Here is a 27,816-nt window from a genome sequence, read left to right as displayed (position 1 = left end):
CAGCCGTCACTGACGTAGATGACCGGCGGTGCAGCCAATGGCAGCCTAAGGAAGGCTGATCAGGGAGGACAGTACTTATTGGGGAGGGCGGAGTTAGTGCCTGCAGGTTGCAGCTGAGCTACAGGATGGCGGGTAGAGGAAGAGGCGGCTCGGGAGGTGACGGTGCGGGGAGACGGGTCTACATACACACCGGGGGGGGAATGCGAGAAGCAGCATGTCCTGCCGGCCACTGCCTGTGTGTGTGTTTGTTTGTATGGCAGAGGCAAAGCAAGGCATATGTGGCTGTATGTGACATGGCTGGCAGGCCATGCTGTATGTTGTTGCTGGAGGGCCACTGCTCGCTTGCTGTCACATGTGCTCTTTGTACTGTCCTTTGTCCTCGCCCCTAGATTTCCATGCTCTATGTTATTAGGAGGATCCTGATCCCCTCTGTATATTGGTAGGAGGATCCTGATCCCCTCTGTATTTTGTCCGCATATAATGGTAGGAGGATCCCGACCACCACTCCGTATATATTGGTAGGAGGATCGGTAGGAGAGGTTGGCTTATTGTCCAACAAGACACCCATTAGAGGGGCGGATGGCTCAAGAAATGGAGGCCTCCATAGCCAAGTGACAGCAACCTTATATGGGAAGGTGGCAGCAAGTGTAGATTTAGATAAAGCACGTGTTCGCTCTGACATTATTTTTATCTAGACACTATATATTCTACAGTTTTGCTGTTTTGTCTTTGTGACCTTTTGTAAGCCTTTGTGCCTAGACCTGTCTGTCAGCAGTTGTATGTCTGAGTCCTTACAGGTGCCTCTTCATGGCTTCATTCATTCCTCCTATTCACCTCCGCTATACCTTTTCTTTTCCTGCAACAGAGCCTGCTCCAGTGAGCTCCACCTTCTAATTAGTCAGCAGCAATATTTCAGCCGCAGCTTCAGTGTCATTCATTTTATTGAATGGTCCAGGTTTAGTTCCTTCCGTTTTCCTTTGCTTGTTATTTAACAGGTAACGTTCTATAATGCAGTACCTTTCAATGCCATGCAAAGGAAACTAGGGGACCTTCAGTAAGTAGATATTTTGATAAATTGTTGTAACATTTACCAGAAAATCCATTTTAGTTCTTTTTTTTTTTTTTAAATCTTTTTTTGCATTTTTATCTATTTGATGCTCTGCTGTATTACTTTTATTGTGTATTTTATTGATTTTAGTAGAGGAATATATTGCTTGAAAGAGAATACGAAATCATTAAAGCGGACCTTAACCTTAAAAATTACCCCAGCATGCAGCTCCGATAAGCTGATATGAAATCACCACACATTCATTAAACATTCTTTTACTTACAATTACTGTTTTTCCACTTCCTGGTCCTCTCAGGCATAAGTGATGTCATGTGCCCCAGCGTTGCATCCTGGGAAAGTTGCATCAGCAGAGAATTGCTGGGAAATCTCATCTGTAATCTCAGGGAAAAGCATATCCCCTGAGATGATGTACATGGTCACATGTGCCAGAGTTCCAGGAAGTAAAGGTCCCCACCAAAAGTGGGAACCGCCCACCCCCCTGCTTCAGCGCTGTACAATCTGTACACCACACTGCAACGCAGCAATCTGCATCTAGAATAATGTTTGCAAATGGCAAGCACTCATTGGTCAGCACATTTACCATGACCATGCTGGCCAATGAGTGTTCGCCATTTGCAAGCATTGTTTTTCGATGCTGGGCTGCAGTGTTGAGAGTACAGATCGTATACTGGCTGCAGCAGAGGGTAATGGCCCACACACCTTACAATTTATCTGCAGATTTTCTCTGGTCAGATGGAAAAGGTGCAACAGATTCCTCCATCTACACTTAGCTGTGTGGATGGAGTAATCTCCACCTGGGCCAATCTGTTGCACTTTTTCCATCTGACCACAGAAAATCTGCAGATAAATTGTAAGGTGTGTGTGTGTGGGCACCTTAACTCTGGGTGAAACAAATTAATATTCAGGGGACAGTCTGTCCAATCAAGGTGGGAGGGCATGTCGGACCTTTGCAGAGAGACCGCTGCTTTAACACAGAGCAAGGGTCCTTCTCAGCAGCATATTGGCAGGGGACAGGTTTCTTTTTACACTTGGAAATAGCTGCTTTGTACAAAAAAAAAAACTGTAAAGGCCCATTCACAAATCCCATGAGTTAGGCTCTACCTGTAATTTGTATGATGCATTGGTTACCTATCTTTTGGGGATTTCACTGGTTGTTGTCAATGCGGTTTGCTCCTGAAAAACCAAAAATTCTGCTGGCTCCTGAATTAATGTGTCCACCCCTGTAGTAATGGTTGCACCGTAACATTCATTATCAAAATGAAAGCCACCACAACTTGCTGCACTCGGACAGGTGCACCTCCACCACTCGTTACAGCAACACGATGGTGTGCCCATACACCTAACGATTAACACCCGATTTGCGATTGCGTTTTTGTAAGAAAATTGCACAGTTGATGAGTAATGCACAACCGCATTTACTGTACAACCGTTCGACTTGTTGTCTTTCCAGCAGGCTAGAAAACTTCTGTCAAATCGTACGAAATTCGACAGATTACTGGCGTTTTCGTACGGAAAGATCACACCAAGAACACTGCTCATGCGCAAACAAAAGTCCGTTCTGTCAATCGGTGATATTGCTAACGAACGCTAATTGAAATCCTCAATGATCTGTGCATGATGGGGCAGTTGTACGAAACTCATACGATGGTTCAATCGTACGAAACAATTTAATGGGCTGGTTGTAAGGTGTATAGGCACCTTACAACCATGGCACGACTTTCATCCTGCGATGATTGTAAGGTAATTAAAAGCCCGTACGATCTGCCCATCTTGGAAAGGGCGATCATCACAAGCCCTCACCGCTGAGGGCTTTCCGATTAACCCCTTCGTGACTGACGACGTACAGTGTACGTCGCCAGCATCAGGGCTGTTTAAACAGACTCCCGGTGACTTTTGCCGCCGGGACTCTGTTTAAACTTGTAGAGCCGACTGTCGGCTTTACAACAGAAGCGATCCTGGCGACTTACCGAAGAAGTTTTTCAGGCCTAAAATGTGGAATATAACATGGGTACAAAAATGGAAAAAAGGGCCTCAGTCATGAAGGGGTTAAGCCAATGCTGAGCGGGCATTGTGCGCTTGTGCACACCGGCCCGTGCGGCATTTGTCTCCCGAGAACGCCACTAACCAGGGTTTTCAAGCCTGCTCGGGAGACAAAAGACGTGCGACCATACAGTAGAAACGGTCGCACGCCTTCCATACACCTGCCGATTATCGCGGGATCACCCGCGATTATCGTACGATAATCGTAAGGCGTATGGGCACTTTAAGTCTTTGCATTCCTTTTTGTTGCTGCGCCTGGAATGTATTTAGTTGATTAAATTGAAGTTTGGTTTTAAGATATATTTAAAGCTTTTGAGATGAATGCAGTTTGATAGATTTTGTCTTTTCCCTTGAGGCGAAGGTGGTGTGGTTTTTTTCTTTTTATTTTTTTTATTGTATGAGATGATCTGACCTAGGGGTGGCCATGTACAACCCAATACAGGCAAGCATCACTTTGAAATGGCTGGTGGTTTATGACCTAGTTGGGGGTTTATGACCTAGTTGGGGGGTTTATGACCTAGTTGAGGACAGTTAAAAGCCTCTCTGGACAGAGGTGCATGTTGTTGCAAAGGGAGACTTTCTGAACAAATCCTGCAAGCTGGAGTGATCTTGTATAGCCCCATACAGAAGATTCCCTTGCAGGGTCGTATGGAGCCACCCTTGTCTGTGCTAGTAAGTGTATGTGTCTCCAAAAACGCATAGATACAGCAAAGCAGGCAATTTCTCTTTCTCCTCTTGCCTTTTTAAGACCTATTTCCACTTATCAATTAATCACACAATTGAAAATTGGATTATTCATAAAAGGTTAAGTATTCAGACAGACCTGGAGAAGGGAAGACCTTAAGGGCCTGTTCACACGACGCCCGTTTTGTGTGCTGACCGGCTCCGTACGCTGCTGCACTCAAAATGCATCCCAATGTATCCCTATGTGTTTTATGGGCTCCAGTTCTCACGTGCGCAGTCCGTTCAGCTTACGACAGAAAAAATACTGCATGTCACATTTTGTCCGGTCCGGAAACGCAACGAAAACGCAATGCAGCTAAGGGGGGGAAAAAAAGAAGAAATTGTATTCTTGCTCCACTTATTATGATGTCATCAACGTTGACAAAAAATTAACTCCGCATCCGGACCGAAAACGCATCAAAAACGCACTGCATCAGCAGCTCCACGTCTGCTGATCAGCACCTGATCTCATGTGAACAGGCCCTAATAGATGAGACCTGTAGTTTTACTGACTGACCTTGAGAGAGATGTTTCGGGGGCAGACCCGGGAAAAGGAGGCCTGTTGTTTCGGGGGCAGACCCAGTAAAAGGGAAAATGCTTCTTTGTTTTATTTACCACTTGTAGAGTGTGCAGTATCATACATGGAGATTAGTCTCTGGGTACTGCACACACCTGTTACTGCTCAGGGTCCCCCAGCAAAGAGGAATGCCCCTGAGGGATTACTCTCGGTCATGACATAGGCTGGCAGATGGAAAATGCTTTTTAAGTGACAGGCCTTGAGAAAATAGTCCACATTGTCTCCAAATGTCAGTGTTTTTAGTTGTTGTTGTTTTTTTTTTTGCACAATGTGGTTATTGCAACTAAGACCTCAGTGAATTGCCATGTCTGTAACCTTAGGTTTGCTGGCCGTTTGTTCTCTTGAATTTTCCCAGTATCACCGTAGACCATATACCGTCCTATTGGCAGTAGAATGTACAGGATGAGGTTCAGGTACATAATAATAAAATAATGTGTTGGATTCAAGGAGCATCAACGTTCTACATTTATATGGAAGAAAGTACTCACTACATTCCTGCGAGCATGAGCAAATCACTCCACGCCTGTTTTAAGGGAGAGATCTGCCCACGTGTGGCCACCCTAGGTTGTTATCTCTACAAATTTTGTTTTGCTGCGAGGGTTGAACCAAGTTCTCAATTTTTGGAGACTTCTCTCCCATAAATGAATAACGCCATGCTGCTGTTTACAGTATTTCGGGTAAATATGGGATTCATTTGTACAAGGGAACAGCTGACGCATGAAGTAAATCCGGGATGCACAGGTAACTGGTAGTATGTTTCTCCGTTTCCTCCTCCTTCCAGCATAGACCTCCACCAGCCAGAAGGTGAGACCTTACTGCAGTAAATGCTAACTGGTTATGGCATTTTGATTTGCTAGTGAGATATATAGATCCTGTGGGGTTAATACAAGAATTCTGATTACGCCCCTATATATGGGAGAGAATAAAGCCGTTCACATGCATCAATATACCGTATATTTTCACAAAAGTGGGACTAAGTGAGGAGATTGGGGGGGTCCCATCAGACAATTGGACATTTCACTGCCAAGTAATCTGGTTCTTTAGCGGGGTGGGTAGACGTATCTACCAGACGACTGCTTTCATGGTTCTTCCCTCAGTAGCAAATCATTGCCACTTACTGAATTGGATGTCAGGCTTCCAAAATTTCCATTTTTTTCCCTCAGGTATCATCTGATTGGTTGTTCTTAGTTAAAGAATATAGGATTCTGTAATTTTATATTTGCAATTGCATCATTTTGACTTTTTCCTACAGTGATCTCGTTTCTCTTTGCTGCCCACTCTGCTGCTAGCTGTCAGTTTGTCTTTCTGTGGCTTTCCAGGCTTTAGTTAGAATGTAACTCCAAGTTTATGATGAATTTGATGCTGTAAAACAGGGCGGTTCATTAACAATGTTTATAAATTGTGTTCATTACCTCCATTTGAAGTGTTCCCAGTAGCTATTTTAAAGCTGAGCTCTAGGATACTGAAATATTGTCCTCGTCCAAGAGTCGTGTGTATTCCTTTTGGAATCTTGGTGAGGTTTGTGTAGAGTAATCCAGTGTGACACTTGGAGCTTTCTGTAATAAAGACCGTTCACTGCTGCGTGCTCTCCTTGTGCAGTGTGACTGGTCTTGTCTACGCCCCCTCTGTAATAAAGACCGGTCACTGCTGCGTGCTCTCCTTGTGCAGAGTGACTGGTCTTGTCTACGCCCCCTCCTGTAATAAAGACCGGTCACTGCTGCGTGCTCTCCTTGTGCAGAGTGACTGGTCTTGTCTACGCCCCCTCCTGTAATAAAGACCGGTCACTGCTGCGTGCTCTCCTTGTGCAGAGTGACTGGTCTTGTCTACGCCCCTCCTGTAGTTTTCTGCAGAGAGCCTGTAGTGGGTGGGATTTGTTGGGTCCCTCCCACAGCTCTCAATGGCATTTACTAATGCTATCCATTTAGGTATCTTGTTTGTAATACAGTTGTGATCAAAATTATTCAACCCCCATTGCAAATTAGGTTTATTAGCAAAATGTACAAACTTTTGTTTTCAGAAGTCGTCCTGGAAGATTCTACAGTGGCCATCACAGCCACCTGACTTGAACCCCATAGAAAATCTCTGGAGGGATTTGAAGGAGGTTGCAGCACGCAAACCTATGAATATTAGTGAACTAGAGGCCATAGCTCATGAGGAACAGGCTATGATTCCTCAGGAACGCTGCCAGAAGTCGGTGTATCTCATTTGTAGGAGGTCATAACAGCAAAATGGTGCTCTACTAAGTACAAAAGTTGTTTGCTATGAAGGGAATAAATAATGTTGAGGCTGCAGAAGTCATTCGAAGTTGCATTTTCAGTTTAATTTGGGGAACCCACTTGAAGCATTCGTTGTGTTCACCTATTTCAATTGCTTTTGTTTGATTTGTTCATTGCAAACTAATGAAAGTTTTTTTGTAAATTTTGCCAATAAAGCTGATTTTCAATGGGCGTTGAATAATTTGATTACAACTGTATTTAACATTCTGTGGGGTTTTTTTTTTGCCCACGAGCAAGTACACTCTCACAATCTATTTATTTTTTATGCCTCGCATGCAATGGGTAATGAAGGCTATTCATAAAATGTTTTATTTTCCTGCCCTGGTTTATAGTATCAACTTTAGAGTATCAGAAAAGTGTATAAAGTTGGAGTAACCCTTTAGATAAGTTATCACAGTCCATAAGAAATTATGATTTAAAAAACATCTTTCCTACTGTTCTTTTGAAGGCTATGATTATACGTATGACTATGGTCATGATTCTGCTGGCTCATTCAATTTTGTATCAGAGTCCTGGATGACCTCATGTCCGATGCCCTCTAATGATGGAGCAAAACATTTGGGACCTGGCAGAGATAGGTAACATGGACGGACATCCGCTGAGGATGCAATGAGATGGTTTTTGTGAAAACTGGAGGAGATGATCGAGAACTTGTTAGGACAGAATTATGACCATTGCTGGGTTGTTGTTTTTTGGCTCCAAGGCTTTCAAGTTGATTGTCATTTTCCTGGATCAGTAACTCCTCAGTTACTGAATCTACAAACAAAATGGCAGTCATGTGGCCTGTACCTTCAGCAGCAATGGCAGCTTCCGCACTTCTGTCCTCACAGATCCACTTTACTGTGAACTTGTCACTGTTTATAGTGTTTGCAACGTAGACTATGAATTAGGAACAGTAAGCCATGAACCTGAAGTTGAGGGAACCACAACGTCTCTGACTTCAGAGCCCCATCACATCCTGTGCCATCCCACTGTCCACCTATGCACATCTCTATCCACTGAGGGGCTCTTTTGGACAGTAGGGTGGCAAGAGGTATGTTGAAGCTCTGAATTCAGAAAAGCCAATGCCTCGTCCTTCTTGAGGAGGGTGGCCAGGCTCATGGGATCCTCAACAATACAGAAGATAACTGGTGCATAGCTACACGTATTTATGGTGCTCCTTAAAGTAAAAAAAAATCCATTAATTTGGTTTTGGCAACTAGCACTACACATAGCAAAGATTTTTAGCAATCTTCAGATTCTTAGCTGCTTCTGTTGTGAAGATCCTCAGAACTACGCCTGTGTAGTAGCTTGGTATAAACCAGGGGTAGCCAAACTTCGGCCCTCCAGCTGTGGGTAACTACAAATCCCATGTTGAATCTCTCTCCAGGAGTCATGTCTGGCTTTGAGAATCTTGCAATGCCTTATGGGATTTGTAGTGCTACCACTTCTGGAGGGCCGATGTTTGGCTACCCCTGGTATAAACACTCGATTGGTCCCAGAGTTGTAACAAAAGGAACATTTTTCTTTTCCAGCACCTCTGTAGGTTTAAAGTTAAGTAATCACCTGAGCTAAAAAGCTCATTACGGAGCAGAGGATGCCTGAACATTAAAGGTGGCCATACACTCTACAACCATCGCAAGACTTTAGTCTTGCGATGGTTGTAAAGGGATTAAAAAAATCATACGATCTGCCTATCTTGGACAGGCAGATCGCACTCTCGATCATCGCAAGCCCGCCCCCCTGAGGGGGGGCTTCCGATGACCGCAATGCTGAACGGGCAGTGTGCGCGTGCGCACACCGGCCCGTTCAGCATTTTATCTTCCAAGCACCGTTCTAACCAGCCGAGAATCGTACGATTCCCGGCTGGTTTTCGAACATGCTGGTTCGACAGAAGACGTGCGATCGTACAGTAGAAACGGTCGCACGTCTCCGTTCACACTGCTCGATTATCGTACGAAAAACCGATCGCATACGATTATCGTACGATAATCGTGCAGTGTATGGGCACCTTTACCTTCAGCTCAATGAGCAATCAAAAGGGCGGGTGATCATTTAAACTTCTATTGGTGTTCCAGTGAAGCAAACAGGCCCTGTCTTGTAATAAGAGGAACAGTGCTTCCCCAGAACCCTTGTTGCATGATCACCAGAGATGGAAGGCTCTCTGACAGAGCTAGAAGTAAACATTTTAGGCATCCCCAGCTCTGTGAGCCAATAACAGAAGTAGGTAATCCTCTACCGAGTACAGGGGAACAATCAGTCCCCTTCTTGTAATAGGAAAAAAAAAGTGTTACCCCCAACACCCTTGTAGATGGTCATTTGATCACCTCAGATAGAAAGCTCTCTGAGCTTGAGGTAAAATTTTAGGGATCCCCAGCTCTTTGAAGCAGATAGTCATGTGGTCTTCCACGGGGGCAACAATCGATAGCATTCTTGTAATACGAGGAACCATGTTTCCCCCGCACCCTTGTTGATGGTAACATGATCAGCAGAGATGAAGGGCTGTCTGACAGTTGGCACATGTCTAAAATTTTACCTCAAGCTCAATGAGCAAATCACATAAACAGGGAAATGGATTTTTGAAGGTTTTCTGTATAAAAACAGTTTAACCCTTTCGCTGCCAAGCCCTCGAACATTTTTCAAATCAGCTGGCCGAGCCATTTTTGAATTTTCTGCAATTTTTTTCCTATTGATTTGATTTTCCACTGCTGCGTTGTTAGCGTTTGTAAAAGACCCCCCAAACCATGTATTTTCTGAAAGCGCAGGCCCGGTAGCATAAATAGATGGTGATACTAAATTTGTAGGCCGTGCGATAATTGCGCAAATGTTTCTCAAATTAATATTAAACCGATAAAAATACACAATTCAATTGATAAAACACACTAAAATCACTATCAGCGCACAAAAAATAATAATTTTCTGACTAAATCTAAAAGATAAAACTGTATTGAGTTAATAAATAACAAATATTTGCAAATTTGAAATTGGGCCTTTTTGCGAAAAGGTAAAAAAATTACGGTACGCAAAACTGTAAATAAGCAACTTATGTTAAAAAAAAATGTCACGCTGTGTTGGTGTTTGTGTTGTGATAAAATGATACAGGCGTATATTTATTGCAACACAAAGATCACAACGCATGGCAATGCGTCACAAAGCTTTGCCATGCGCTGCCACAGTTAATGTATAATACATTAAAAAAATCATGCACTGTGATGCGTTCTAACAACGCACTGCAGCGCATGTGCATGGCGTACACCTCAATATGTGTATGTTATGTGGTGGGAGGGAGGGGTTGTGCTTTTTTTTATTTTTGTACACATTTTTTTTTTTTATTTATTTTTTTACATTTTCTATTTTTTAATAATTTTGTATGTGTTCGTACGGCATACTGAGCTGGCCAGCTGGAAGCACTTTTGTAGGTCCGTATGCCATACGTCCTTGGCAGCGAAAGGGTTAAGGAAAGATCGCAGTCTTGCTGTGTTTGCAGAGAAGCCGCCTTTGACTCGGGGCTTTTGAAGTCCTAGAAAATCTTGCCAAAGTTGGCTTCTAAATTAAACAGAAATTGTATTTTTTTTTTTTTTTAATGGCATTAAATTCAACAGAAATGTAGTTTTTTTTTGTTTTTGTTTTTTTAAGCATTTGGATTTATTAGATATATTATATTCAGTGACAGGTTCACCATAAAGTTTGGTGATGATAAGGTTCCAGTTTTCATTTTCTTCTGTTCTGGAAGAATGACAGCTGGAGTATTGATATAAACACGTCTTTCCTCCAGTTTTATTGTATGGCCATGTATGTCTGAGTTGTTTGTATGATTGAATGCATTTTAGCAGCAATGGCTATTATGGATATAGCGTGTGGGGGTGTATGATCTAATTTAAAAAAATATATATATTTTATACATTGCTGCATTTCATGTCTTTATTCCATGGCATTAGTAATTTGATAAATGCTAGGAAATTGAGAAGGATGGTTCATTTTCTGAATTAAATGTAAATAAAAGTGCAGGGCACTAATAGCAAATGATTAAATGTAACCCTATATGCCTGGTAAGCAAATGTCTTTCTTCACATTGTTTGGCCAGTATGAGGTCTACATAGCGCAGTGGTTCTCAAACTGTGGGCCTTTACCCAACCTTTTTGCTTCTACTAATACCAACGATGGAGTACAATTCCTTTCCATGACACCAACTATGGGGCAATATTCTTCCTCCCACTAACAAAACAGGCACTAGGATATTTCTTACTCACACTTCTCACCAGCCCTGGGGCATTGTTTACTCCCAATGACCATGGATGAAGGGGCATTTTATTCTCCCTCTGACCAGTCCAAACCCCTCCTTCCCTCACCGTGAACTCAGCCTTTGTTTAGAAGATTTGAGGACCCCTGCCATAGTGTGTTTGTATAGTGTTCTTACATCAAGGAAGGGCAGGGTCTTCGCTGTAGGTGTTGGCTTTATTGGCACAGACTCTCATCTCCTTCCCTGAATAGAAACCCAACTCTCCTTTTTGTCCCGTGTAGATGCAGTGCTGACCTCATACAGACCAGGCAGGGCAAAGGAGGTCTTCTGCTTAGCAGAGGCAAAGGGTTACACTTAATTACTTCCAAAACACATTAAAGCTATTGAGGCCCTTGTACTTTTGTATGAAATTGCTCTAATCCTCCAGTATTAATTTACTTTTGGGTGCAGGTTAATTGGAGAACTTTCTATGTCATGTTTTGGCAAATGCTGAAGACACTGTATATCCACCGAATATTTTCCATTGCAATCTCCTCTCCTTACTGCAAATATTCTGTGTTGGTCTGACTGATTTCAGTGGTGACCTTCTGATACATTGACTGGCACAGCAATCGTAGTAGTGACAGGAGGACAGTATCAGGGTCACTTCATTATAGAGGAGCTTGCAATTTGTTAAAATGTAAAAAAAAATTTCCTATTCATCTTCCAGGACATCACAGGAGTGATGGGATCCATCCACCTAAAGCATAATAAATAAAAGGGGCCCTCACTCATAGCCACCTCCAGTTATTGGGTTTCATCTGGCCTAACGGGAACATCAAAAACCATTTTGTTATTTTTCAATAGGCCTTTGTGCTAGTTGCAGGGGCTTCCCAGTATATGTTCCTCCGTGATTTCAGGGACAGTGGACATGGAGGGGATGCATGCTTGGGCTTGTCTTGGCTAGAATTTTTTTTTAGTTGTTGGACCCTTCTTCCCCGTAAACCTTCTTTTTTTTTTTTTTTTTCTCAAAGATCCCTTCATTTACAAACTATTATACCCATTGGCACAGAGGCTCTAGTTGAGCCCTCCATTAATCACATTTGCTCAGGTCCTGAGTTCTCCCCTGTGTTGCCTCTGGTGGTGTTGGGTAAGGGGGGAGCCGCTAGTGGTCAGCTATGCACCCTTTGTATGCTGCTAAGTAAGTAGTAGAGGGGGGTTTGGTCCTGAGGCATTCCTGGCTCTTGTTGGATGGGGCTCTCGCAGTTGTAACAGCTCCTTTTGCGTGGGGCCTGTGTTGACAAGTATCTCTCTATAACAAGGGCCTCCTCAAATCAACAGCAGTGGGGTGGAGTTGTCGGTACTGGTGCCGATGTCCACAGACACCATGGAGGGAGTGCAAGCGGGTGGCGATGGAGCTGTCAGTGGTCATGAACCTGGAGCTTCCCCTTAAATCCCAGGAGTGTTCTATCAGGCTTCCCCTGGTCAACAATGCTACACCATGTAGATCTGGTTTACATGAGATAACAGCCTTCTGTGGTTGCATCAGGGCTCTTTGTGTTATGTTTTAGGCAATAGTCCTAACCGACATAAACACGATATGCCTATTCCTATGTCAAACTAGTAATATAAAATGGTTTTTGCAACAATTACCAACAGGCTTCCCACATCAAATCTATGCATAAGCACTGCATAGACAAACTGGTGTTTGATGCATCCTCATTACCACATGCAGGTGTTGGACTTCTGATTGCACTGGTGTGAAGCCTCTAGGCTAAGAGCCGGGTCACAGCAGCTCCAGTGCGTTCCGGCATGGTTCACTGCTGAAACGCACTGGAGCGCATCCCGGCCAGCTTCCTGCAGGAGAAGGCGTGCATTGAAGTCAATGGCACCATAGCCACACACCCCTCCCGCAGTGCGATCGCTTACACTAGAACGCATGGCATATCAGTGCCTGCGTTCAGGTCCAGTGCAATCTGAAAAAATGCTGCGTTCAATCGCACTGTGGTGCTATTGACTTCCAAAGCACCACAACGCCCCCCCCCCAGCCCCTAATGCAGGAAGCTGGCTGGAATGTGCTCCAGTGCGTTCCAGCAACGAAATCATGCTGGAACTCACCGGAGCTGATGTAAACCGGCCCTAAGGGCTGTTGCAGATCTCGGCGATACCTGAGACGTGCGATCGTGCTTTTTTTTTTTTTTTGACACTTTCACCTTCTCTTCCTTTTTTATCCAATCAGAAAGAAACAAGCTTTTCACCATCTGGTTGTTAAAAGGTGCCTCTTAAGGTGCCCATACACTGCACGATTATCGTACGATAATCGCATGCGATCGGTTTTTCGTACGATAATCGAGCAGTGTGAACGGAGACGTGCGACCGTTTCTACTGTACGGTCGCACGTCTTCTGTCGAACCAGCATGTTCGAAAACCAGCCGGGAATCGTACGATTCTCGGCTGGTTAGAACGGTGCTCGGAAGATAAATGCTGAACGGGCCGGTGTGCGCACGCGTACACTGCCCGTTCAGCATTGCGGTCATCGGAAGCCCGCCCCTCAGGGGAGCGGGCTTGCGATGATCGAGAGTGCGATCTGCCTGTCCAAGATAGGCAGATCGTACGTTTTTTTTAATCCCTTTACAACCATCGCAAGACTAAAGTCTTGCGATGGTTGTAGAGTGTATGGCCACCTTTACATGACCTAGAAATCACTTGCCTTTGGAGGAAATCCAAGAATCCTTTTTGTCCTAAGAAAGACTGCAAAGCCTCCTAAAATACTAATAGCCAGGTGGATCAGACGAGTTATAGCTTCATCCTATCAATCTCTTCACTTGAATCTTCCAGAGGCACATTTCACTAGAGCTTCAGTCTCCTCTTGGCCTGAGAAAGCTGGGGCCTCGCCAGACCAGACCTGCAAGGCAGCTGCTTGGACCAGTTTTACGTGAAACACTACAGAGTTGACCTCCTTTCCTGCCGGTATCAAGCTTTCGGCAGCAAGGTACTCTTGACAGTTGTCCCCCACCATAAGGTGTTTCTAGCCTATCCTCTCCTGTGCTGTCCTGGAAGATGAATTGGAAAAACAGAAGTTAGATACCTGGTAACATCTTTTCCATGAATCTTCCAGGGCAGCAGGGATTCCCCCCTTTTTTTTTATTTTTGGGTTGTTTCGGTTTTGTATTAAATGTTCTTCTTCTGCCTTCAGTTCTATTTTAATATTGAGGTGGCTAGGCATGATGGCCCCTTTTTATTCCAATTGTGGATGATCCATTTCCTGTTTGGCAGATGCCCTCTCTCTTGTACTGTCCTGGAAGATGCATGGAAAATATATTCCTAGGTACCTAACTTCTGTTTTTATTTCTTCTTATAGAGACATCTTGGCCAATTTCTAAAATGTTTTCCCCTTGTAATTTCCCTCCAACAGCTATGGTCCCTACAATCGAATGGATCGGGGCGGATATGGGTTCTCTGAGCCAGAGAGAGGATATGGCAATTGGAGAGCCCAGCAGACTGCCCACTCTTCTCAGCTGGGGTGGAGGGGAAATGCAAGAGGAGGACTCGGAGGTAACTACAGGCCCCCTCCAGCCATTAGAGGACCTGGTCATCCCATGCCACTCCTGAACCAAGGAACATTCAAAGATCTAGCTGGCTTCCAGGGACTGAGGGCGTTCACTGGCAACTCATACTTCGGAGGAGGATTCAAGCAGAAGTCCAGAAGACTCTGGAAAGATAAAGTACATACATTAGCAGGACAGGAAGCAAGCATGGGCCTTTTAATTTAATGAGGGATTTGAGCTGAGCAGAGAACAAAGATACAAACATGTAAAGCAAATTGCCTCTTTTACTTTTAGAAAAAGCTGGAAGCAGAAGGAGGAGGAGGACCAGCAGAGAAGAAGATTAAGGGAAGCACAGAAGATAGCGGGGCAAAATGTGAAGAGTCGGAATCTGAAGGAGGTGAGATGCTGATGTGTGAAGACAAAGTGGAGTGTATTGCTGGGAGATCGCGTTAAATATGCAAGTGCTCCCATTGCCCAGCTATTGTCCATCTCCTGGAAATGTACAGATGTATAGCTGAGGCAGACCTGTCAGAACTCCTGATCTGACTAACATGCCACGGCTTCCTGATTGGCCGGGAAGGCAGCTCTATGCTTCCTCTTCACCTGGTGATGAGGGAGCATAGAGACTGCTTCCCGGCTAATGGGGAAGCTGCGCAGCGAATCATTACACACCGCCCAGCTTTCTTAATGGGACTTCCGGTATCTGTGTTGGCTATCGGCGAGTACTGGTACTTGTTACCGAAAAACCGTATAATAGTAACTATAAAATCCAATACAAATTTAATGATAAAAATAATACAGGTGATAACAAATAAGGTTGAAAATATGCAATGCAATTACTCAGTAAGTATGATGCTTTGTAGAGGTGCACAGACATGAACATTTCAAAACTGAAATGAAAAAAATGTCAGGCCGAAAATGTTTTAGTCAAATTTTTCAAATTATTTAAAATATTTTTATATAAAATCTTTTAATTGTTTTTATTCATTTTTATTAAATATTTTTATTTTTTACTTTTAGGGGCTTCGAGGAAATATTGGGAGGTCTAAACAGACCCCTGATATTTCCCTTTTTAAAATGGAAAAAGAGATTGAGAACACAGAGTCCTCAATCTCTTTTTCTGCAGCCCCTGTTATAAATGACCAGGAATCCTCTATACTGAGTGTTCCTGATCATTCACAACATGAGGACAGAGTATGTTTACTATATCCGCAATCATGGATGAACAGGAGCTGATGTAGATCACTTCCCATTCATTCATAATTGAGGATATAGTAACCATACTCTGTCCTCAATTATCTACAAACACTCAGCGATCACTGATCACCGACTGCTTGTACCCGCTCTCCATCCTGACAGCTGTCACAGGAGGCTGAGCTCCGCTTAAATGATTTAGTCTGATGTATATGGCTAACAATAAGTTGCTTACAGATCTGTACTTTACCACTAATTTGGAGATTCTTTAGTTTGAGACAATGATATTCAGCCCTGGTCAATATGAACAGAAGTGTTCTCAGTCTCTTCCCTTGGTTCTTTCCTGGTGAATTCACCACCCGTCTCATTCCCAAGCTTTGTTCACCCAATTTTTGGGAGGGGAAAGGACGATCTTGTCTCAAGTATGACGCCACTTCTCATCTCACATTTACTCCAAATTATTTATACCCACAATTATCTGAGGGTGGAAATATTTAGTCTAGGAATAATTTTGCATTTTACTTTAACATTTCTGAACCAAGTCATTAGATGACCTCTTTGCCCAGGATTAGTAGAGATGCATCAATTTAAGAGATGGCTAACGACTAGTCTGAAGATCCAGACATTTAATAAACATCTATCTTAAGACAATAGAGTATAGAAAGTTTGAGGAAAGAAGAACAAATATTATATATGTTGGTGAATAGATCTTTCTCCTTTTTGTATCGCATCTTCATTTATCTTAGTCTGGTTCCATTGTCAACCTTTTATCTTGGCTAACTAGACCCCCAAAATGTATAACTTGGGGTATATATGCTGTTAGACTCTTTGTACTAAAACCATGAACTTCAATTCACCTTTATTTTACAGAATAAGAGAACAACATGGCTTCCTGTGTGCCCATGTTACAATATGTACACATTATAAGTTTACGCCTCTTAGTTTCTTTCTATGACCATTTAATGACAAACCTAGAGCTCTAAGGTATGGTCACTCCATTTTTGTTTGGCCACCCATGGCTTTGAAATGCCTCGCTCAGCTGTGTACGGGGTAGAGACCTGCAGTGGAATACCTGAATCTGATACCCACTAGAGATAATTCACATAGCCACAACTAGACCTGTAACCCATTTCTCTTGTTTGGCTGAAAGCCATAAGGCCTCATTCACATGACTTAACAGCCGGCCCATACAGATCCGTGCGGCGTGCACGGCCATATCGGGGCGCTCCCAGGAAGGGCAGGTGCTGCATGTGATTGTACGCAGCAGCCTGTTCTTCCCTATGGGAATAAACCGCCGTACGCTCACCCAAACTGCACGTCCGTGTGGGTGCGGGTGTCCCTGCTCGGACAAAGACGGGATCCATCTTGTCAGCATATATGAGTACGGGCACCCACACAGATGTGCAGTTCGGGTGAGCATGTGGCCGTGTACTCCCATAGAGAACAAGCTGCTGCATACACTCACACGCAGGCACCTATCCTTCCTGGCAGTAGCCCGATACGTCAGTGCATGGATCTGTATGGGCTGGCTGTTAGTCATGTGAATGAGGGCTTATGGTGACCACCAGTTATAACCCCATGCAAAATATTTTCCGAAAATCAATTACAAGGCACCTGAAGATCATCAAAATAAAACGAGTAATTGTTTCAAAAGTGGAGCCGTGGATACCTGAGGCATAACCCGCTCAGTAGAAGCCAATAAAAGTTGCTACTGGGGGTCAGCTGTGTGCATGCACGTAGCATATCAGTGGAGATCTGTGTTCCTCTCAGGTCAACACCAAAATTGACCAACAGGGAGTCCTCTGTCCATCTTCTGTATTACTTCTACCTACCAATTTGTCTTGAGTGGCTTACTGACGTACCTAAGCAATGCCTTGGGTGCTTGGGTTGGCCAGGTCACTCACAGAAATCTGTGATAACTTGCAATCCTGATTTTAGAAGTGCTTGTTTGCGGTACTCAAAGGTATTGATAATTGGTCTGTTGCTCAACTGTGAGTCATATCTGGGTGGCCTGGTCATCTTTGATTCATAGTTCAGTGGATATGGCAGGAGACGCACATTAATGGAAGCTTGGAGATCCAGAGGATGACTGAAAAGAAGGAAAGAGTCCTGTGGACCACTTCTAGCTGATGGGGAGGGTTTGTTCACTAAGCTCGTCTATAGTCAATTTAACTGACCTCATGGACTTTGATAGACAAACCTGTTAACAGGTCTCTACAGTCTTTCAGTAACAGCATTATGTAGTACGGGACAAACCACTGTATTGTAGTAATTTGACAATCTGTGTCTTCTTTCAGATGGAGAACATGCAGAAGGAGCAGAAACCAGCACCATGACTGTAAGATCCATAGCATACTGAGCTGGAGTGACAATCTGTCAGACTCTTGGTAGAAGTATCATTTAGCATTGAAAAGCTTTACAGTACTTGGCATAGTACAGGATCTATCAATTTCTCCACGTGCCAAAACATTGTTCCGTACTCTATACGTCTATCACGGCGTTTCACAACCGGGTCTCGTAGGTCAGGGGATGGGGAATCCTAGTCCCATTTACATTGCATCTGTAAGCTTGTGAACCCAATGTAAACGCTAGGGAATAATCCAAAGGTACTAGTAAAAAGCATAAGAACACACAACCTAAGTGTGGCATCAAAACATTTTCATAAATAAAAAAGTAATGCACTTACTATTGGAGAATAAATGCCCGTCAGACTACAGTGAGAGTTCGGTGGAGTTGGTGTTTACATGCCTCTGCAGTAGGAATCCATGTACAGGGCTCAGGGGAAGGAGAGCATGCACTATGGTCTATCCCGTCCTCAGGATCAGAAGACCATCTGGGGGTTTTTGGGCTGTCATTCTGATCCGTTGATTTTAGATGGTCTGGAATCTAGGGCTGCAACAACTAATGGATATTCTTCATGGATTTGTTGCCTCTGCTCCTCCTTTCTCCTCCCTGCTGGTGGAGGCTGCAGCGGTCTGTGACCCTTTCAATCCCCACAGCTCTCCCCGCCTGTATCGGCAGAGGCAGCGGGGACACAGACCACTGCAGCCGTGCGGGGAGGAGAGACCGATGTGACTGCATTCCCCCGCACCTCCGCTACTGCCCCGGTCCTTCTCTGCCCTACCCCCACCCCCCTTTCCTCCGCTGCGCAGTGCTTAATCGGAGCCTTTGCAGAATACTGGGTCCGTCTGGGTATGGAGGAAAATGTGACCACCAATCAGCATGCCATGTTCAGGCCTTAGCGGACTGTCGCCAGTCCCGAACACTGACCTGAGAGGGAGCAGTGGCATCATCAACAATGTGTCAGCTCTGATAGCATTCGGCAATCAAGTTAACATTTTAGAATTAGCTGGAAATGTGTATTGAACGAACGAACGTACATCATAGTTTATCTATACAATGTCATTACTCATGTTCTCTTTCAGGAGGCTGAGGACAAACAAGAGGAGGCAGAAGAGACAGACAAGGATGACAAGGGTATGCAGCATTAACCACTTGCTGTCTCCTCTAGTAGCCAGAGAATGTGTACAGTGATTTACCGCTTTTGGTACTGAAAATTAACCCCGAGCCACACTCTGGATTACCGTCAGGAAGGTTAAAACGGTACCAAGTACACGGCTGCAGCAGCATATATCTTGGTATAACCTCTTCCAGCGGATGACGTGTGTTTACGTGAACCTGCTGGAAGTTGTTGAAGCTAAAATATAATATACTCATATCATATACTTTTGATATGCTACTGGGAAGGAAGAGGGAATTTGGAAAATTATTATTTGCTTTGTATATGCTTCTGGGGTTGGGAGGAGATTAAGCACACCTGCTTGCATGGGCAAAGCCCAGACTTCCTCTATGGAGAAATATAAAGTTTTCTGGTGTGATCAACATTTGATTCACATAATGAGGGTGAATATTGTTATAAACAAGTGCACTTATTGCATTTGCCCCTTTTACCCTGACCCTCCCACTTCACAGATGCAGACTTCAATGCAAGGGCCGCTGCCTTTAGTTGGTTTACATTCTGGCCGCGCATGCACATTACAGCCTTATAGACTTCTATGGGGTCATCTCCCTTTGTCTCCGGCCTTGGGACACGTCCCCATAGAAGTCAATGGGTCTGTAATGCGCAGGCGTGGTCAGGAAAGGGGGACTTGAGGCAGATATGCATCTGATGAGGTCGAGAGTAGGTCAGGGGGTCAGTAAGTGAACCTATCCTTTTAAGTTTGATTTGTTCAATTGGTTCAGTTATTCATCATTCTACAGAACAGAAACAAACGCCAGCCAAGAAACAGCAAGAAGTCCAGAGCAGACGCCAGCGAGACAGGATGGTGGAGAGGTAGGTGACCTTATACTATGGGAAAACAGAGAGGACTCTAGACTAGCAGCGCCAATCACAGGTACTGAGACATGTGCCCGGTCCGCAGCTGCAGAGATCGGGAAATGTCTCGGTACCTGTGATTGGCGCTGCGCGCTGTCGGCTTACTGGCGGGCTCGGCACATGGAGCTGCGAACATGCGCCCATCACTACTCTAGACCAGTAGATCTAATCAAAGTTGTCTCTGTTACAGGATCCAGTTTGTGTGTTCTCTGTGTAAGTTCCGCACCTTCTACAGTGAGGAGATGACCAGCCACCTACAGAGCGAATTCCATAAGGAGCATTACCGCTTTGTGGGAGGAAAACTTCCCAAGCAGTCAGCTGACTTCCTGCAGGTAGACATGACCCTCCATCGTGCATCTATCATTCGGTTATCTCATCAGGTTACATATACTGACCCACCTAGAATGGTCTTCACCCAATTTTGCTCTCTATGGTCCGGTCTGGACACGATTTGTATGTCAGTAAGCTGGCCCTGGTTTCTCCAGATGTCCTCTTGCTTCAGCTCTCTTGTTTCCCAGTAAGATAAATAAAGGGATCTGATTCTGCTCCCCTACCGGTTATGTAAACCCGCACTCTTTACAGAAGGATCTTTAGATGGTCCAATCCTGCTTGCATGTGTCCGAAATCTGATGTCTGTCATTACCCTGAAGTGACCCATCATCAGATGTACTTTTCATGTTGGAGTGCATGCATGCGAAGTAATGTGTAAGGGAAAGACTTCCAAGTATCTATTACCTCTCTCAGAAATCAGAGTACTTCTCCTGACAATGGGGTCAATTCACAGAGCTCCGCGTTATTAGAGTAGAAGTTAATTTATCCTTATTTTACCACTCTTTATTTTACTGGCTGAAACATGCAATTCACAAAAGCCGGAATCGTGAATGCACACGCAGTTTAACGTTCCTTAAGCAAGTGTTATTTTAACATCACAGACTTTATTTTATCTATTACTGTGATAAAATAACGTTTTGGGTGTTATTTTAACACCTTTGCAGTGCATTTTGGTAGCAGAAGGGGTGGAGCAGATGCCTAAATGACTGTTACTTTCACCACACAAAAGGATTCCACATATAAGGAAAGAATATATTCCATATCCACCACACGCATACTCATTTTACATTTGGCAGAGAAGAAATCATATAGAAATAACAATAAAACATTTCTGAACGGAATGAATATTTGAAACATTAGATTTATTTAGATCTACATCTGTTGACAATGAGACAGTGTAGGGAGGGCAAGCAATTCTCCTTACCACCTATAAAGCCTGTCTTGATATTAAATATGTTGCATGGAACAATCCACTTGCTCTACAAGGGCTCTACAAGGGAGGGTGTCCAGGGACATTTGATTTTTCATATCATGTGAGATTTGCCACTAACCTCTAACTGTAAAAGATCATCCACATTTGTAGAAGGATAAAAACTGTAGAAATGACAACTACATGCCGCCGCCGCCTTCTGTACGCAGAAGCATTAAGCAATGTGAAAATGAAGAAAAAGTTCCATTTCTATCTACCTCACGTCATCTCAGTGCAGCAAGCATCAGATAACGCCTGAAATCTGTCATAACGCCACCCTGAAGGAGGTGATAAATCTACGTCTCAATAACGAGTGATAAAAGGACCTTTTTCCTAGTGTGAATTGCATTTCAAGCATATTTTATCACTCCAGTTGTTAAAATAACGTCTGAATAGTTAATTTGCCACTTATTAAAAATAAGAGTTTTGTGAATTGACTACCTTTACACAGCAACTATATAACAAGCGATATCAATGAAATAATGTCCGAAATTAAGAAAATAAGCTTTGTGAATTGACCCCAAGGCATTCATCTGCTTTGCTCTCCAGAAGCATGTGACCATCTTTGTTCAGGCATCATTCAGGGTTGGCATTTAAATACCCAACTGAGATGCTGGCTCAGAGATAACAGTCCTGTAAATTCTGATGTCTGTGCAGTTCTTGGCTGTGGTTATAAATGTCTAACACAGATCAGCCCCTGCTGCAGCCTCTGACTTTGTGACTTGTTACAAAGTTACAATTTTTGCAGTCTGAACCCTGAGGGAGAGGAGACTGTGGAAATGCTTCCTCCTGCCTGCAGCAGACTGATGGCATTATCTCGGCCTAGGCAATGTCACTAAACTGGAGCTCAAGGATGGCTTCTCTTTATAAAGTGATATGGTTTCTGTATATTGGGACGTGTTAGGAATGTCTTCGTACAGACTTGTAAAGTCAGAGGTCCACTTCAAAATGTTCCTTCAGGCCCATTCGTTCGTAAGCAATACCCACTCACCGAATTTTGACGTTCGATAGAACGGATTTCTTTTGCACATGTGCAGCGTTCTTGCTGCGGGTTTTTTTTTCCGTACGAAACTGCCACTAAACAATCGATTTTTCGTACGCTTAAAAAAAAAAAAGTTTTCCAGTCTCGCCCTTCGAGGGATTACTGTAAAAAAATATTGTTTGTGTCCCCTCAACTTTCCGATTATCGTTCGAAAGACCATTGGTGGAAGATTTCCACCAATGTATGGTGTATGGGCACCTCTTAGGTAGTCCTGTAGGAGCGGTGTTGTAACATGTTGAATCTTTCTGCCTCACTGAATTACCGATTCAAGAAATGGGCACATATTTGCCAGCGTTCAGTGAAACAACAAATGTTTTCTGGTCAGCTCCCGTTTTTGTATGGAGCCAATTTAATGTTTTCCCATTGGGCAGTAAAAGAGTTAATTAGGTGACCGTGAAGTTCCAACAAGAGAATTAAATGCCTCTTGTTCCCTTCATCTTCTCCAGGAATATATATCACACAAGACAAAGAAGACTGAGGTAAGACGTAATGTTATTGAAGACCTCGGCACCACAATCCAGCAAATTTACCGGGACCAGGACCTTACCCAAGGTAAAGCTATAGGTTTCTTATCTCTTATTATCTTTGAGCATAGGTCACAGGGAGCTGAGCAAGTTACCATAGACTTGAGTGCAGGTATGATGTCCACCATAAGGGCAGAGTATTCTGGAGGGTCTGCTGACTTCAAAGGCTTATTTCAATGGAAGGGAAATGGGAGAGGAGGGGGCTGGGACCTGCTTATCAGGAGGGAGCAATTTGCAGTAGGCTGGCAGCATCAGTAGCAGCATCAGACAAGTGATGTCTTATCAGATGGGTATGATTAAAGACCAACTCTTGACAATGTTTTAGTTTTTTTTTTTGGGGGGGGGGGTGGTTTATATGGACCCACAGACAGAGTGAAAATAAAAAATGCAGTTCAGGCTGCAATACTCACTTCTGGAATTGTCCCCTGCAGTATTTCTATTCCCACCGCAAGATGCCTTCCGTCTTTTGGGTTGAATGATGCTCAGCGTCGTTTAACCTGGAAGACGGAGGACCTCATACAAATTAATGGTGGTTACGGCCCCACCCCCTAAGAGGGGGGCCACCACGGCACCCTTCATTTATAAGAGTACTGAAGCAAATGGCACTGCATTTGAGGATGCCTTGGCCCAGAGAATAGACGAAGAGGAAGAAGACCCAGCACGTCACGTGAGCAGCCTGAAGACATCTGAAAATGGCAACAATTTAAAAAAAAAGATCATATTTGTAATATATTTAAAACTAATTTAAAGCTGAGCTCCAGGGACAGTATTGACGTATTCTTAAATAAGTCCAGCATGGTAAGTTTGTACCTGGAAGGGCCACGGAGAATCCTGTAGACAGTGTGGAGCACTGTAGTAGCTGGAGGTCTTTCTGACTCCTTTACGGTGCTGAGTGGCTTCCGCTCTGCTCTGAAAGCACAGGGGGGTCACTCACTTAGCACAGCAGCCATTCAGAGAACGCCTAGTATCTTTCTCTGCTAATACTAGGTGTTCTCTGATTGGACAAGTGGTGGTAATGTCACAGGAGAGGGAAAAGCCACTGGCAGTACCAGGACCCAGAAGCCCACTACAGCAGTGTACCAGCAACGGCTACAGGATCTCTCATGGCCCTTCCAGGTACAAAATATATATATTTACATTGGACCAAGCTGGACAAGTCTAAGTAATTATAAAAAAATGTATACCTGGAGTTCATCTTTAAGCTAGCTATTCACCTAATTACTGCTAAATTGCTGAAATTGAGTCATGGATGGCCCTATAAGCACCCCTGACTCCACAATAGTTAATTTTAAAATCAAAGGAGCCATGTGGAAAATTGTCCTCCTCTCAGATGCAATCACTGGTCAGGTATTCAGGCAGCCACGGGTGTCATCTGCTGCGTGAATACAATAGCTGGCAGTGCAGATTCCTCAAGTGATTTCTTTTATTCAGCCCGCAAGGCTGTACAAGAGAAATCTCAGCATGTATGGCCAGCCTTCATTTTGGAGGATTGACTCCCAGAAAATGAGAAGAACAAAACCTATTGTAACTCTGATCTTTGTCAGCCATCATTTTTAGAGCAGCCCTTCTCTGTGGAACCTTCAGGTTCCTCCAGAGGTTGCTAGGGGGTTCCTTGAGCTGTGGACAGTTGAGCTCCCATCTGATTTTGTTTACTAAACAATAAAATATCCGGCCGTACTCCACATGTAACTTGGGAACCTTTTTATTAAAAATCTTTGATAATATTTTTACAGAAGGCCGTTTCCAGTGACATATGGAGTGCAGCCGGATGTTTTATTGTTTTGATGGCAGCTAACTTGGAAGTGAGGATGATCTACAGCCTGAGCGCACTTGGATTCCCCCTGCTTGTGTGCTGTGAAGGAGTGGTGCAATCATTTAGGTGTTTTGTCCCATCTGATGGTATCTGCAGAGTTCCAGGGCCAATGCCATTTTTGGAAGAGCCAGCCGTATGACCCTAAAGCTCTTTTTAAGCTGTCTGTAGGGGGGCATTCTGGACAGCACTATAGGGGGAGCGTTCTTTCTGACGGCCAATTAAAGGAGCATATTTCCGATTGACATCCGAGGAATCTGTTTTTGCAGGGGCTCCCAGAGACCTGGAAAACATTTTAAGCATTCCTCTAGGGTAAAAAGGTTGAGAACGGGTGCTATAGAGGGTCACTTGAGTGACTGCTCTGAGTCTGCTGGGGCTGCTAACTTCACATCAAAGATGGCGCTGCACAGCAGCAGGCTTTTGGATGTCTACACAAGGAGGCTTTTATTGGTAAATAACATGCATGAAATATACTAAATGCTCAAATTATCTTCTGGGAAGGTGTCTGTCAAAATGACTTCACAACAAATATGTCACATTCAGACCGTAATGAAGCCAAAGCAGCATACCGGTGTTGGCTTGCATGACAGGTTTCCTTTAACTACCTCCGGGCCGGCCGTAGTAAAAAAACGGCCGGCCAGGAGCTCTCTCGATCTGAGCGGGCGTCTCTAGACGTCCGCTCAGACACGCCCCCTTGCGCGCGCCGTGAGGCGAGCGGGAAATGGTTTCCCCAAAAAATGGTATAAAATTCATTTCAGTACAGCGTTGCATGACGGAATAAACGTCAGTCAAAGTATCGCAGCGCTGAATACTGAAAAATGGCCTGGCCAGGAAGGAGGTCTAAACACCTGGTCTTGAAGTGGTTAAGGTGTTAGAATTGTTGTAATGCTTCAGAGGCGTACTGCACCCCCAGGATCCATTCAGTATAGTACAGAGGAGAAGATGAAGTTGCTCTATGGCTATACAAGAAGGTGTCTTTTTCTCTATTGCAGAGTTTGGAATGGAGCATTTCGTGAAGAAGGTGGAGGCCGCTCATTGTGCTGCTTGTGACATGTTCATCCCCATGAACTTCTCAGCTTTACAGCGACACATCCGAACCCCGCCACACAACCAGAACCGCAGGGTGAGTCCCCTTTGTGGAGCTCAGCTCTGTAGACGAGGGATAAAGACACAATCCTTCATTTTTCTTCTTGGGATTGGATACACTTTGATCGCCATGTGGCGCCAGCCTTAGTGGGAGGATGATTGTGGGGTATATGAATAAAGGACAGAGCGGGTGTATGTGGGTGTCAAGCTGCAGAACAACTGTAAGACTTTGCAGACCTTGCACATGGCAGATAATGCTAGAACATTCAGTTTTTCAGCCGTTTGGGGCCTTCAGATTGCCTGGATCTTCACTAGTGAGTTTAGGAAATGTCATATAAGATCAATTGTGAACAGAGTCTGAGAACAAAGGGGTTAAGTCATCACCATTTTCTTATCTTTACTTCAGAACATGATGGAGAACTCTAAGAAGACGGCACTGACGGTAGCAAGGAGCATACTGAATAACAAGCTGATCAGTCAAAAGCTGGAACGCTATATAAAGGTGATGATGATGTCTTTACATATTCCTGTACACATGGAGGATCTCATCTGATATGTCCAATGAATAGAGAGAAGCTCTCCTACCATGACTACATTGCAGCCAGTGTGAAGATGTAGTAATCCAATAGCACTGGTCCTTAAAGCCAAACTCCATGAAAAAAAACGATAATTTACACAATACGCTGGGTGTGTAAATTGTCACTATAAAGATGTATGTTATGTGTGGAGGGATGCTGCAAAGTATAAAAATCTTACTTGCATCATACCGGTTCTAACACAACTCTCACCTTCCGGGCACTGCAGGGGGTGTGGGATGCAACTCGACCGGTAAAGTGCTTCGGTCACATTCCCACCCCATCTTGATACAAGGCATTTTGTGATCGGGCAAGTATTTTATCTGATTGGAGGAAGAGGCGAAATGTGACAATATTTTCTCTGCCAATCACAGAATGCCTTGTTTGACAAAAATACAAGGGGGTGAATTTATCAAAACTGGAGCAAACAGAATTTGGAGCAGCTGTGCACGACAACCAACCAGCTTCTCTCTTCGGTTTGTACAGTTAAGATTTAAAAATGAAAGAGAGGAGCTGATTGGTTGCTGTGCAAAGCTGCTCCAGTTTTGATAAATTCCCCTCAAGGCATTCTGTGAATAGGCAAGTAGCAAAGCGGGGGTGCGACCGGAGCACGTCACTGCAGCCCCTGCCCTTCTCTGAGAGTATGCCGCCGTACGTCGCCCTACGCTCACCTGCCCTGCACGTCCGTACTCGTACGCTGACGGGATGGATCCTGTCTGAGCCTGGACACCCGCACCCGTACGGACCTGCACTTGGGGGGGGGGCGTATGGCCGCGTACTCCCATAGAGAAGGACGGGGGCTGTGTACTAATCACACGCAGCACCTGTCGTTCCCGGGAGCTGCCCGATATGGCCCTGCACGGAGCTGTACATGCCGGCCTTTTCTTGTGTGAATGAAACCTAAAAATCACCTCCATATTTTTTTATTTTTTTTGCAGGGTCAGAATCCTTTCCTAGAAGAGCAGGATGAGGCCCCAGGAAGTAGCAGCGCTGGTCTGGAGGCCTCTGAAGGTCAGGCAGTGACTGCTACAGCAGACAGTTCCTGTGAAAATCAAGACTTGCCGGCATGCAGTTCTTCCACAATTGCTGCTCCCCCGGAGACTATGAGCTCTGAAGACGCCTCTGAAATAAAGATGACCGGGGATAGTGAAATGTGCGCCCCTGGTGGTCAGGAAGAGCTTACAGATACCGGGGTTATGGAGGATCCCCTTCATGAGCATGAAACATCAGAAGCTACAGAGATGAAATACTGAGGATCTTCCTGGTAGACATGAAGAGAAAAGGGCTTGTTCCCCCGCTAGAACCTTCCACTATACCTCAATACAGCCTGTAAAAGGGCTCCATTCTTAAAGGAAGCCTTTCATGAGAGAAAGGTGGAGGCTGCCATTGCTACTTCCTCGTCTGGCTGTCATGTAGACATTGCTACAGTACTTTTAGTCACTAACCTGGGACAAGTGTGCAGATCACGACTTCTGACTT

At 44.3% G+C, this 27,816-nt stretch overlaps 1 protein-coding gene across 1 annotated transcript; it reads left to right on the top strand.

Moving 5' to 3' along the window:
- Positions 1–108: 108 nt before the first annotated feature.
- On the top strand, positions 109–27,590 carry AKAP8L (A-kinase anchoring protein 8 like). Its single transcript, XM_018566947.1, has 13 exons — positions 109–162; positions 6,571–6,580; positions 7,135–7,263; positions 14,299–14,608; positions 14,726–14,828; positions 17,923–17,963; positions 19,051–19,102; positions 19,868–19,958; positions 20,191–20,332; positions 22,789–22,894; positions 25,669–25,799; positions 26,169–26,264; positions 27,276–27,590. The coding sequence occupies exons 1-13, from the start codon at positions 126–128 to the stop codon at positions 27,588–27,590; spliced, it is 1,563 nt and encodes a 520-aa protein (XP_018422449.1). The 5' UTR covers positions 109–125.
- The last annotated feature ends 226 nt before the right edge of the window (positions 27,591–27,816 follow it).

Source organism: Nanorana parkeri, unplaced genomic scaffold (assembly GCF_000935625.1).
Source record: "Nanorana parkeri isolate BGI_ZX_2015 unplaced genomic scaffold, ASM93562v1 scaffold991, whole genome shotgun sequence".
Classification (NCBI taxonomy): Eukaryota; Metazoa; Chordata; class Amphibia; order Anura; family Dicroglossidae; genus Nanorana; species Nanorana parkeri.
Note: the sequence above shows the minus strand (reverse complement) of the source record. Positions and strands in the feature narration are given on the sequence as shown.

Excerpts from the sequence above, each read along its gene's own strand:
- AKAP8L (XM_018566947.1), top strand. The coding sequence starts at position 126 with ATGGCGGGTAGAGGAAGAGGCGGCTCGGGAGGTGACG. Across the intron at positions 20,333-22,788 it reads AGTCAGCTGACTTCCTGCAG|GAATATATATCACACAAGAC; the intron begins GTAGACATGACC and ends CATCTTCTCCAG. Across the intron at positions 22,895-25,668 it reads GGACCAGGACCTTACCCAAG|AGTTTGGAATGGAGCATTTC; the intron begins GTAAAGCTATAG and ends TCTCTATTGCAG.